General features: G+C 35.8%; 1 protein-coding gene across 1 annotated transcript in view; it reads left to right on the plus strand.

The window, feature by feature from the left end:
* The window catches only part of LRP1B (LDL receptor related protein 1B), a 474765-nt gene that overhangs the window by 417735 nt on the left and 43553 nt on the right, over positions 1 to 13477 (plus strand). Inside the window, exons 74-81 of the mRNA XM_050976996.1 lie at positions 276 to 413; positions 929 to 1063; positions 1757 to 1876; positions 3026 to 3267; positions 8941 to 9164; positions 9541 to 9647; positions 11332 to 11448; positions 13255 to 13428. Of these exons, the coding sequence (XP_050832953.1) occupies positions 276 to 413; positions 929 to 1063; positions 1757 to 1876; positions 3026 to 3267; positions 8941 to 9164; positions 9541 to 9647; positions 11332 to 11448; positions 13255 to 13428 (1257 nt within the window). The remainder of the gene's footprint in view (positions 1 to 275; positions 414 to 928; positions 1064 to 1756; positions 1877 to 3025; positions 3268 to 8940; positions 9165 to 9540; positions 9648 to 11331; positions 11449 to 13254; positions 13429 to 13477) is intronic.

Raw genomic sequence — 13477 nt, forward strand, 5'->3', positions numbered from 1 at the left:
CTATAAATCTACAAACTTTTCTTAACCTATATACGTGATATTTGTCCATTAATTGTGAGAGTCAGTCATTGCATTACTCATCTATCACATGCTTGTCCTTCAGGAAGGCTTAACTGCAGGTTTGCAGATCAGAATTTGACACCAGAAGAAATTAAGCTTGAAATAAATTCCAGTTGCTTAATGCTTTGAGGTTCTTCCCATTTGTATGTATCTAAAATAACCTGAGAATCCTAAATGCTGATTTTTTTTTCTCTTATTAATCTGTAATTATGTAGATAAAATCACACACAAAGCCAGACCATGTAAAAAAGATGAGTTTGCTTGCAATGACAAGAGGTGCATTCCCATGGAGCTGCAGTGTGACTGGTTTGATGACTGTGGAGATGGCTCAGATGAGCAGGACTGCAAAATAAGTGAGTTGGGCTGGCAAGATCTGTTCTCTTGATTGTAGCAGAAAAGAAACAATTAACCAAGACATTCATCTGTGCAAGACCTGTTGAACAATTCAGAATCAGTTTAACGTAGTTCCTTCTTTTAGTTAAAACTAGATGGAATTCTGTACCACAAGAGCAAGGCAAATTTGATAGCAATTCAAATTGTAGAGGATCTTTGGTGTAGTTATGAGTTCTTTACAAAATTTAAGTACAAGTTGATTTTATTGTTTCATGTTTGCAATAAGAAAAAATTTAGTATTAAATTCTCGATGGGAAATGTATCTGTTAAATACTGTCATTCCATAAAATATAATACATTAAATTGTGCAGATGTAGATAAGCACTGTAATGTCATTTATTTGTTAAAAATGTACCTGATCCTCTTTACAGAGAAAGATGAATTTGTTATTTGTTGTTGTTGTCACTTTAGATATCATTTTTAACCCTTTAAACAAATCGATCAGGGATTTTTTGGACATTTTTTTTATGTTTAGGCGTTGCTGAATATACATGTGAAGATAATGTGAATCCTTGTGGAGATGATGCATTCTGTAATCAAACAAAATCATCCCTTTTGTGTCAGTGTAAACCTGGATTTCAGAGAAACAGGAGGAATAGACAATGTGAAGGTACAGGTATTTTCCATCTTCCCTTGGTGTGAAGTATTAAAAGTAAATTCTGTCATCAAGTTTTTGTGCTGGAGAAGGAGATACACATCATGTCTGAGGTTTTTTCCACAGAGTAAAAGCTGTTTAATATCTATGGCATTAAGGAATAATAAAAAACAAAACAAAACAAAAAAACCAACAAAACCACAAAACAAAACAAAACAAAAAAAAACCCAAAAAAACTCAACAATAAAAATAAACAAACAGCAGAAGGTATTTACAGAATATAGATTCATACATTTTACCTGGAGAGGTTATCAAAGATGTAGCATTAGTTGTTAAGAACAACTGATTTAACATAAGTTCTTAGAATGTCAAAAGGTTCAAGTCAGACTATTAAATAATTCAAGGAGTAAATGGATTTTTTTAAGGTTTGGTATATTATTTAACATGGGTGTTGAGGTTGGCATATGAGGATATTTTGAGATGCATAAAATAATGAAGATGCATAATACAGAATTGAAATCAAAGTCAACAGATAGAAAGTGAAATTCCTGATAAAATATAGTCTTAATATGTTTGATGCCACACTGGTCAGCAGGAAAATGTTTGTGAGTTCCCTTTGTTCATCTGCTTTGTTCCATGATTGTAAGAACATGGTAAATAATAGGGTATTACACTACAGGTATATAAATTACAATTTTTTCTTCATAGATGTCAATGAGTGCATGGTGTTTGGCACCTGCTCCCAACACTGCCATAATTTAAAGGGCTCTTACAGATGTGAGTGTGAGAAAAATTACAAGGAGAGGAACAACAGTTGCATAGCAAAAGGTAAGGCTGTAAAAATCAAAATAGGCAGTGCTGTCATTTGTTATGTAGATTATTATTATTGTATTTTTGAAGCAAATTTGCCATGGGATGATTGTATTAATGAGTCGTTAGCTTTTCACACATAACATGGACTCTCTCAGGGTTGGCATCATTGCCTGTCACTAAAGAAATCAGATTATGACATGGGAACAAATAGGGTTACTAATGGAAGATAATGGTTTGGTATTATAGGAACACAGACATAATTCTGAGAGCTTATAATTTAAAAATCTGGGAATCATTATCCTAAATCTGAATTTTCCACAAGCTTCATTTCCATTTTAATACAGTTCATGCTTCCTTCTTTCCTCACTGATATTTGCTTTAACCAACCTCCTCTTTGTTCTTGCATTTATCAGGAGGAAGGGAACAAATGATGTTTGATATTTCATACTCATAAGGAGGAAGTGTGACATTTTAAATTGATTCTCTATTGATAAATGAGATATGAAGGGAGAAATAAAAATTATCCAAATACATTCTAAATTATCAAGCAGATTTTAACTTTCTCAAAACTCAATGTATTGATATTAGAGAACATTTTCTTATGAATAATATACTTTACAGCATCTGGATCAAGATGGTACTTGGCTGTCTGAAATGAGGTGTAAGACACAGGTTCTGTTGCAGTCAAAACTTCACAGCCTTCACTAAAGATTAAACCATTCCACTTCTAATTTCCAATAGAGCAATTTAAAACCATGTTTATTGACAGCTCTGTGTTCCTGTAATATATACATTTAGGAGCCTCTAAAGACAGCATGCATAAAAAAATATGGTATTCATATGGGCTGAATGCATAATATCCTGTATTTTTGGGTAGTGCGTAAAAATATTCAAATTCTTAAATTACCTACACCCTAAAATGTAGTCCTGGGTGTCTCCCTGTGTGCTTGGAGTGCACTGAAGTTGATGTGTTGATATCAGAATATCAAGAGTTGCATTTATTGCCCAGAGTGTAGGTGCTTCTGCAGTCTTCAACAGCCAGGAAATAATTTCAAACTCAGAAATTCTATCAGCTGAACACCAGAAAGCTGCTTGAGTTAAACACACTGATTTTTGCATTAGTTGACATTTACCTTATTTTTGTTTCATTACACTAATCCCTAGGCTCTGAAGATCAAGTTCTCTATGTTGCTAATGACACTGACATCCTGGGTTTTGCATATCCATTCAACTACAGTGGTGCTCATCAGCAAATATCCCACATTGAACACAATTCAAGGATAACTGGAATGGATGCATATTTTCAAGGGGATATGATTGTTTGGAGCACTCAGTTCAATCCAGGAGGGATTTTCTACAGAAAACTTCACGACAGAGAGAGAAGGCAGAGTAACAGTGGCTTGATAGTAAGTGATCAAAATCAAAGATTAAATCACACAAATTTCGTTCAATTTATTTTTCTATTCTGACTCTTCTGTAATAGCATGGGCTGATTCAGTAAATTAAAATGTCTATCTGAGAATGATTTTATTTCAGTGATATATATGGCTACTAAAGCTTTTCTGTTCAAGACTCTGACAGATTTGGTAGAGTCTCCAAGACAACACAATTGTAGGATTTAAAAAACTTTCCTGCAGAGAAGTAAACACTATATTAGAACATTGGGAAGGCTGTAGACCATCAAGATTTTTTATTTCACCAGAGAACAGGGAAGAATATAATATATAGAAGAAGAAAGCCATGAATTTCAAATATTTGGAAGACACAAAATGGAGATTAAACACAAGCTTAATTTCTACAGTGATCATATAAACAATAATATTGGCAAAGTTGTGACATATATTTAAATGTTAGAACAATTGGTATTTATTCCCATTTTTGTTGAGCTGCATATTATCTTATTTTGAATAAGCATTAAATATAGTTTTGGACTTTGCAATAGAAATGTGGATTTTCATAAGATTGGGTAATTTTAAGGGGTCTTTACTTGAAAATAAAATAAATGCAGGTTTATTCATTTCACCTAAAATATTTCTACAAAATTCTCTAGGAAGTGATATTGCTGAACTGAGAGTAACAATGTGGTCTTTACATTGGTGTTTCTATAATGCTGTAAATTTCGATTTTGGCATTTTTGGTCTTCATTGAATTTGACAGCAGAGTAGAGTTTCTAATTTTTTTCTTGGTCAGTTAGAAAAAACACCTGTCTGGCTGTTTCATGGTTCCTTAAACTTAGGAGAGGTAACAGTGATGACCTCGCATCACATGCCTGCCTTTATTCACCCAGAATAAACAGGAGGAGCAACAGCAGCCCAATCTTTCATCTATAATTCATGCACTTCTGAAACCACTTCTGAGTGCATCCACCCAAGGATATTTCCTCTCCAAGTGAATGACATTCCTGACCTTTGACACCAGCAGGGCCCAAAGCCTCCTGCTGTAGGCACCAGTGGACCCTGAAGATCCCTGGAATCTCTGGTTGCATCTTTATAAGAGTGGTTGAAAAGCAACACTTCCCCCTGCCCAGCAGAAATGTCTAGATTTTGTTCCCAGAAAGTGTATGGAAAGTAGATCTGAAGTACAAAATAATGCCTGGGATCTCTAACAGATCAGCTCTGTTATTTGTGTTTTGCAGCAGGATACCTGTGCTGAAGATGTGGAGTAATTCTGCTGTGGAGTTTTTCTCATTTAACAATGTGGTGTACATTTCTGTTTAAAAAATCCTGATAAACTGATCTCTGTATTGAGTTAGTCATTAGAAAATAGTGAAAGTGTAAAACCTTGTGAAGTTAGGGTTGAGAAAGTAGTGGTGTTTTTTGGTTGGTTTTTTTTTAAATTTTATTTTTGGGGTGTAATCTGCAGGTGCATTCTACAGCAAGAGCAGCTTGCTGACCTGCAGCCTCTCTAATAAATCTAACACTTTCTTTGAGGTCCATAAAATGGAGCATAGGCTTCCTTCAGAGATCTTCATAGTCCAGGGATGGAAACTTTCACAGCCCATTTATCACTGTCTCCCTGCTTAAACTAATAGAGATAAAATATTCTTAGAATTAGTATTTTCCTAATGTCCTGAAATAGTATTCAGTTTTTGTATCTTTTTTCACTTTCATCTCCTAGTCACTTCCTTTTCTATTCAAAGATATTGAAGAAATGATGCTTTTCTTTTTACCCCATGTTCCCCTGTCTCTTCAGTGCATGTAGGTCCTCATGACAATGCTTGATCCAAGCTAGACAAAGCTTTTTTACAAATCTGAATGTGGAAAATGCAAATACAGACTGCATTTGAATATATATCTTGGACACTTCTCATTAATATTAGTGAAACATTTGCTTCTCAGTGTACTTAACTATTCAGTTATTTTCTCAGTGTTATCTCATTAATATTCAAATATTGTTGCCTTATTTGCAGCTGATCAATAGGTTAATTTGTTTTATAGTGTTGCTTTAATATTGTCACTGAAATTTGGTTTTAAAAGGCTTGAGAATTCCTTAATTTTAACCCAAGTTTTTTTTTAATGGGTAAGTTTTCAAAGGTTACATTATAACTTTTATATCGAGACTTTGATATGTAAATCAGGACAGTAAACTTGAACAAAGTCACCTGCATTTTCAGGTAATTACATTAATGCAAAAATCCATCTCAGCCAAATTGCTCCACAGAATTAGCATATCAAGAGCCTTCCTCAGAGAATAGCTTTAAGTAGCTCTCCTGATTTTCTGTGAAAAGGGGTTTAAGACTGGTACAAATTCAAGCATTAAAGGAAATAGTAAATATCAACTCCTCAGACTTTATTGACAGATGCAGAAGAGGATTTCATCCCAACTGAGTTCAGGCAGTGAGTGAGTTGGTGATAACTGGAGCAGCTTTTTGCTGCCTAACCCTTGGGGAGAGCTGCAGGAGTTATCTGAGGTGAGCAGTGAACATGGAGCCACCCCACACTTCAGCTCAAGTGCTTTATTTTATGGAAGAGGACAAAAGATGAACATGAAAAAGATGATACCATCTAAGAGGAAGAAAAGCACAGGTTTTGTGGTGTGTCCAGTCGTTCATTGGCAGCTTGCTCCAGCCCCAGAGTTCTGGGAGCTTCTCAAGAACCCTCAACCACCCTTGGGATGAGTCCACTCCTGTTTCCCAAAGCTTGCCCCAGGGCCCAGTGCACCCCTGTGAATGCAAACTGCTTCCAGCCCTTTTCCCTAAAAAAACAGGAATTTATGGTTTTATCTTAGAGCTACAGCTCTGCCTGGATGAAGTTTTTATACTTAGAAAGCTCTTTCTGGAATCAGCTGGTTGGGGTTTATAAATGATCCTACTTTATGTAGTACCAGTGGTGGATTGGTGAATTACTGCACCCACTGGGATGCTCATCTACCAGCAAAAATGTTGTGTTTCAGTGGGCAAAATTTTTACCGTTCTAGTAATATGACATTAGATAATGTATTATTTTTTAATGAAGAGGCAAAATAAAACATTCCTTTACTTTGTCCCACAGCAATTCCATACCCCAAATATCTGCAAAATAAATAAGATAAAATACTGCTTCAGATGTGCTGATGATACAAATTAGATTTGTCATTTATTCTTCCTGCTGAACATTTCAAAGGGATGTGTGCAACGTATTTTCTTCAGTCAAACTCAACTTTAGGGGCTGAAAATCTGCAATCTGCCATTATATGCAAAAGGTTTCCAGATCCAAGTTGTTGCTGCAGCTTCTTTTTTTTATGTTTGTTTGGCTGGTTGTTTTTTCTTTTCTTTTTTTTTTTTTTTTTTAATTAATTCTTTACCTTGAAAACAGAATCTACAAAAGACAGCAGTTCTGGTCAAAAGTCATCGAGCTGACGTGGTCTGTAGCTGTGCAGAGACTTCCAAACTGTGAAAGGCAATTAGCTTTCAAACCCCAATTTTTCTAATAAGTTGTAGTACATTATAATTACCATCAAAGTGGGCTAAAATCACTGTAGAAAGCATTAATGTGATTTTCTTCCTGTATTTTCATCCTTATTTTGTATGCAGAATTATTCTTCAAAATTAGCATAATCCAAATAAGCTATTAGGTAAGAGCTCATTTCCAGTTAGCAATTCTACTAGACAGGGTGAGAAGATGCAGAAGAGCTCAGAAATATGATGTAGCTGCAACTTAATGAACACAACTGGAAATTGCACAGCCACAGCATCAGCTAGTGGGGTTTTATTCCTCTTTTTTTAAAATCTCTTACACCAGATGGCTCCTTGACATTTCTTCTGTTCATCTCCTTCTTCATTTGATCTTTATAATTCCCCCCAGCATTACTGGAAGTGAAACCAGACTTTTCCTGTCTGGTGGAGGAGTGAGGTCAGTATTCCTCAACAACCCCATCCTCATTCCCCAATTTGTGTAGGCTGTCTCTTTTAGGATGTCTCACCTGCTCCTAGAACCGCCTTTTTTGGGAACCATCTCTCTGTCTGCTTGGCAACTCCCATCCTGGCCTTTCCAGGCTCTAAAAAAGAGTCTTACTGTAAACTGTGGGTTTGAACAGTCACAAAAAAGAAAAGGTGAGGGGGTTTTTCTGGCCATGACAGCTGCTCTCCTTTTGAAAGAATATTTGGTTCCAGCATTGTAAGCCATTAATCCTTGAAGTATCCAAAGAGATCTCCAGCTATGAGAGGTTTCTTGACTCAGGTGCCTGAATATTGCCCAGCATTAAAAGAAGTTTGGACTAAAAATACTGTTTGTCTTATCTGAAAATACCCCTTTTTTCTGGTATCTGGTCCTTTCTGTGAATGTTGCTTGGATAGTAACAAAGAAAAAAGTTTGTTATATGCAAATGCTACACTTAAAAAATTCTGTTGTTTGTGGAAGCATATGTCACCAGTGTCATCATCTCATAGCAAAGAATTATGGTACAATATTTTATCTACCTTTAAAAATCATCTGTGACCCTGTTCTTAAAGAATTACTGTTTTTTAAATGCAGTATTTTTTTGATTTTGCTGCTTTACTATTCCTCTAAATAGAAAATCAAGGTTCTACACATCTATAATGCATACCTTCTATGAAATTTTTGCAGAATTAAAAAGCTTATGAGCAATGAACCCTCTAAATTCATCCTTGTGATCCTGTTATTTCACCTAGAGAATGAAATGACCATTATTTTATGATGAAGATAGTCTACAAATGTCTTGTGGTTTTAGAGAACTCTGACACTTGAGGGAAAAGAAGTTATTTTAGGATTTTCTTTCCTGGTTTTCGGTTATGTGGCTTAGTAGCATTTCATTGCTTTATTTTTTAAGGAGTATCTGAGGTTTTTTCATAATTTAACTTGATGTAGTGTTAAGTAAATAGGCAAACAACTGTATGTGTATTTAGCTCATGCTGGTTTTGAGGTTTTTATGATACACTGCATTCATGATAAAGAGATTTGGATAATCCTTTTTCACAGGGAATACTCATTTCTGCAGGAATTCCAGTAAACTTTAGAGTTGTTCATATAGCTCTCCCATTTGCAATGGGAACTCCTGTCCTTAGGACCATCTTTCAGAGCTAAGCCTTAATGATTATGGAAAAAAAAAATCACAGGGATCCTGAAATTGATAAATTTAATGTTATAATCAGTCAAGCATCTTTTATGTGTGAAGATAAATATCCATGAATACAGAGGGAATTTTATGCATTTTTCTAAATGCAGTGATTTTCTCTGCCCACTCCTCAGGATGGGCTCACTCTGTTTTCACCGAGGGCTTTGGGATGGAACACCATGGAATAAAATAGCTGCAGAATCTTAAAACTTCCTTTTCCTTCAGTTTCAAATTACAGTCCAAAACACTTGTTTGCTTCAGTGTCAGTAGTTCAAGTAGTTGATGTCAAAGTCATTTTTCCCTACTGTGGGAAGCCTTAAACTTGAGAGAACAGATTTGAAGCATGGCTTGTTCTTCTGCATGGAGTAGAGGTGCCAGCAGATCCCTCAGAGCTGAACTCCTGCAGGTGCAGTTTAAGTCTTTCCAACTTTATTCAGTGTTTCTGAATAAATGGCAGGAATCTGTGGCTGTGCAGCTGCTGTGAAGGCCATTTCCACAAATCTGACTGCACCATCTGTTCTTTTCAGTGTCCAGAGTTCAAAAGGCCCAGGGGCATTGCTGTGGACTGGGTGGCTGGGAATGTTTACTGGACCGATCATTCCCGGATGCATTGGTTCAGCTACTACACCACTCACTGGACCAGCCTCCGGTACTCCATCAATGTGGGACAGCTGAAGGGACCCAACTGCACCAGGCTCCTCACCAGCATTGCAGGAGAGCCATATGCAATTGCTGTCAATCCTAAAAAGGGGTATGTATCCTTCAGCACCGCTCTGATTTGGTAATCCCAATAAAATTGCAAAACGCGGCACGGGAAAGAAAATTCTGCAATTGTCTCAACTTTCCCAAGTTGTTTCTTTAATTTCCTGCTCAACTTACCTAAATGTAAACCATGGTATGGTATGGAGGCCATGGTTTACCTAAATGTAAACCATGGTATGGTATGGAGGCCATGGTTTACCTAAATGTAAACCATGGTATGGTATGGAGGCCATGGTTTACCTAAATGTAAACCATGGCCTCCACTCTTCCAGGAATGTTGAAAGGCTCACAAAAACTGAGCATCAGTGAAGTGTTTTGAGGCTCAGTGCAGGCATTCAGTTTAATTTTTGTGTTTATTATTTCAGGATGATGTACTGGACAGTGATTGGGGATCGGTCCCACATAGAGGAATCCTCTATGGATGGTACTCTGAGAAGGATACTGGTTCAAAAGAACCTGCAAAGACCTACAGGTAAACACCTCATTTTTCCCAAATACCTGGTGCTCACTAGCTCAGGAAGATTTCAGTTTCTCAGTTTAAAACAAACAAACAAACAAAAAACAAAACGAAAAGCAAAAAAAAAAAAAACCCCAACCTGACAAAACACCCAAGAAATGGGCATTTTCCTGTATTTACTGCCTGAAAATACTTTACTAACATCCTTCTGTGTTTTCTTCCTTTACTTCATGGTAGAAAATAGATGTTCATGGAGTTTTTAAATTTTTTGTCAGATATTCAACACAGGCCTATATGAAGGGAACGCAAAGAAAGAGTTCAAATCTTTAATATTTCCTCCCAAATGGGACTTTACTAATATTATTTACACTGTTCTTAAATTTATTACCACAAATGGCTTTCCCATTTCAAATAAGAGGGAGGAAGAGTTTGAGCATTTGGGCTTGACTTCACAGAAATAACTATCACAGGAGTGTTATATGTATAAAACAAATAGAAATACTTTTATCTCTGATACCATGAAAGTACATGCTAGTTATGTATTAATTTGTTTTTAAATCTTCTCATTAAAGTGCAAAGAATATTTTAAAGCTGGAGAATGGGGACTGCTTCTAAAGCATGCCCCTTACAGGTGCCATGTATCACACAGAAATGACACACTGTGATTGCCTTTTACCAGAAATTGTTCTCTTTAGCCATATCCCTGAATGCCAGTGTTTCTTTAAAAAAAGGTTTTTAAATTGAGGTTTAAATGTAAACATGTTTCACTGGTCTGTGAGTCAGATTTTCCCCACTTCCTCTCATCTATCTGCAGCTGATTAATTTATGACCTGAAGAGGAATATTTTCACTGTTATGTATAATTTCTTTTGATGTATTTTTTCTGACTTACCTACTTACATAAATAAGAAGAAAAATACCTTTTCCCATTCTTATTAAAGATGCACTGCAACTTCAAAAGCTCAGAATGAAATTATTTCATGGTTTCAATATTTTCTTCAGGCTGAAGTGTTTGACATGACCTAAAATGGCATATTAACCATTTATTCTTCCAATGTGAAACATGGACTACTTGATTTAACTATTCAATTATTGCCTAGAGGCTGGATATTTATAATGCATTGATCTTTTATTCTCTTTTTTTTATTCTTTTCATATACAGATGAAAATATATATAAATAGCTATATATCTACCAATATTGCTGTTTATGTCTTGCAGCAGTAATGTAGCTAAAATAATCTGATTTTTAATTCTGCAAGACTGCATGGGAAGTCTTGCTGATAAAAATGAGAACAGAATTAAAGGGTGCAAAGACTTGATGAATTCTGAATGCCTTGTTTTTAACACAGGATCCCACTGGTGCAATTGGCATATTAGATTTTGGTTGGCAGAACAGGTTAGAGGCTTTGACTCTATTTCATTCCCACCTGGTATTTCTATCTCTAGGAGAATGGGTTAGAAAAGGTGCTGACCTTGGGCAGAGTAAGGTAAAGAAAGTAAAAATCCATGGTTGCCCCAAGGGGAAGGTTTAAGTGGGAGCTGCAATATTTTATTCTCTTTGTTTTCCAGTCAGGTCTTTTCATTGCCACAATATTTTGTGTACATGAGAATATGAATGACATAAAAATGTAGAGTTATAGAAAAACACTAATTTATTTTCATGTTTTATGTCCCTATTTGAACTTTATCTCCTTTGTAGGTCTCGTGGTTGATCCATTCAGCCAACGCTTGTTCTGGGCTGATTTTGAGCTGTCTGTTATTGGCAGTGTTCTTTTTGATGGGTCTGACTCAGTTGTGTCTGTGAGCACAAAACAAGGTATGGAGAGCCTTGCTATAACATGATCCTCATTCCATTTTATTTTATTTGGCTGAAGTTTCACTGTTCAGAGGAATTATGTAAGCAAAAAATGGTGATTATTGAGTAATTTTTTTGTGCTTTTGTTAGACAATGCTTCAAAATTTATCCAAGCAAGTGTTTTAGATAAGATAAAGATAATTTCAGCTTTAAAATAATCTAATAAAATTACCTTAGGGGAACAAAGACTCAATGACATGTCAGATCTGCAAGTATAGGTATTACTGAGTAACATTGTGATGAATATTTAGGCTTGATCTCGCTTGGACTTCCATAAGAGCTGCCTGCATTGAACTGGAGTTTTAGGGGTTGTAGAACAGTTGATCTGAATCAGTTCTGGGAGAATAATGGGCTTGGCTTCCAGGTCAGTGAGTAATCACAGAATTCTGCTAACAGAATGTGAATGAAGAATAAAATCTTCTGATAAAAAAGGAGATAAAATCTTCTGATAAAAGAAGATTCTGTTGAAGCAAACAGTTTTCAATTGCATAATGGCTTTTTAACAATTTAAGTAAGAAATTGATGAAATTTGAGTAGAAAATTAAAGCAATACATTAAAAAAATGTTTGAAAGCAGCCTTTTGGGGAGGATTGATTAGTGGGCAGTTGGTTCTGGAGAATTGTCAGGGTGTTATTCTACCTGGTGCTACCGAGTGTTTTAACCCACAATTCACCAGGATATTCTGGAATACACTGGGAGGAATCTCCCACAATCCTGATTGGGCAGGACAAGATTGAAAACATCTGATTTTGGTTTAAAAGTATTTTATTCCACAGTTTGTATCAATATAGATGAAGTTAATCATCTGAAGAGAGATCACTTTGAGTGTAGGGATCTGACCACAACCTCCTCTAGCCCTGGACCACAGGAAAATTGGGGCAGTTTAGAAATTGCTTTGCAAAGAGACTAAAACCTTCAACCCGTGGAATTAAACAAGCCTAAAAGAATGAATTAGAATTCATTCATATTTTCATGAAAATGAAATACTGAGTACCAAGCACTGATAAAAATGAGAGAACAATAGGAAGAAATAAAGGCTGATTGATGAAGTTAAGTAAATACAAGGGAAATACAAACCCATTTTTAGAGTAAATGGAGAAAACAGCAGGCACAAAGTGTCACAAGGAAGAGATGCAGCTCAGGCAAAGAAGTTTTAGTTAGAAGCCATTTCCTTGTTGAGTGTGAAATTCTACAGCCAGCTGTGCGCAGGAAATCCAACTGGTGGCTTAAGGGACCCTCAGAGCTCTTAAAAATGAGGAGTTGGTAGAGTTAACACTTTCTTTTGCATTAATTTACTGTAATTATGAACTAAAACAAGTGTAGTACAAAAACTAGCATTTCAAATATGTTAGGAAGGAGCTGAAGAAATGTTTTGTCAGAATAATTTCTTTGATGTGAAGCACAATGACCTCTTTCTTCCTTGTCACATGCATCTAGTTAAAGTGTTGTACCTAAGGTACAACAAGTAGAACAAGCCTGCTCTAATTAGTGAGTTGTTACTATAGAGATTCTTTTTTTTCAGTTACCAGCCAGTTTCTGAAACTCAATTGTGTGGAAAACTGATAAAAATCTTGAAATCTAAGTTGTCTGCAAAAGGAAAGGATACCTTTGAGAAAGATTGCTTTTTTTAAAAGTAATTTTTGTGAGGACCAAACAAGCTGTCTGAAAAATAATGTCCTTAGGTGTTAATCATAGTAATGAATTGAAGTTTTTATTTTAAAATGAATATGAATATGTGTTTGTATTTACTATCCATTTTTATTCAAGGTTTACTGCATCCACATAGAATTGACATTTTTGAGGATTACATCTATGGAGCAGGCCCTAAAAATGGTGCATTTAGAGTGCACAAATTTGGCAAGAGCCTTGTAGAATACCTGAGTGTGGATGTTGATAAAGCAAAAAGTGCCTTGATTTTTCACCGCTACAAACAAACGGACTGTGAGTAAGCATAATTACTGGAAATACTTGAAATCCAACCTCAGGGGGG

Source organism: Serinus canaria, chromosome 7, assembly GCF_022539315.1.
Source record: "Serinus canaria isolate serCan28SL12 chromosome 7, serCan2020, whole genome shotgun sequence".
NCBI lineage: Eukaryota > Metazoa > Chordata > Aves > Passeriformes > Fringillidae > Serinus > Serinus canaria.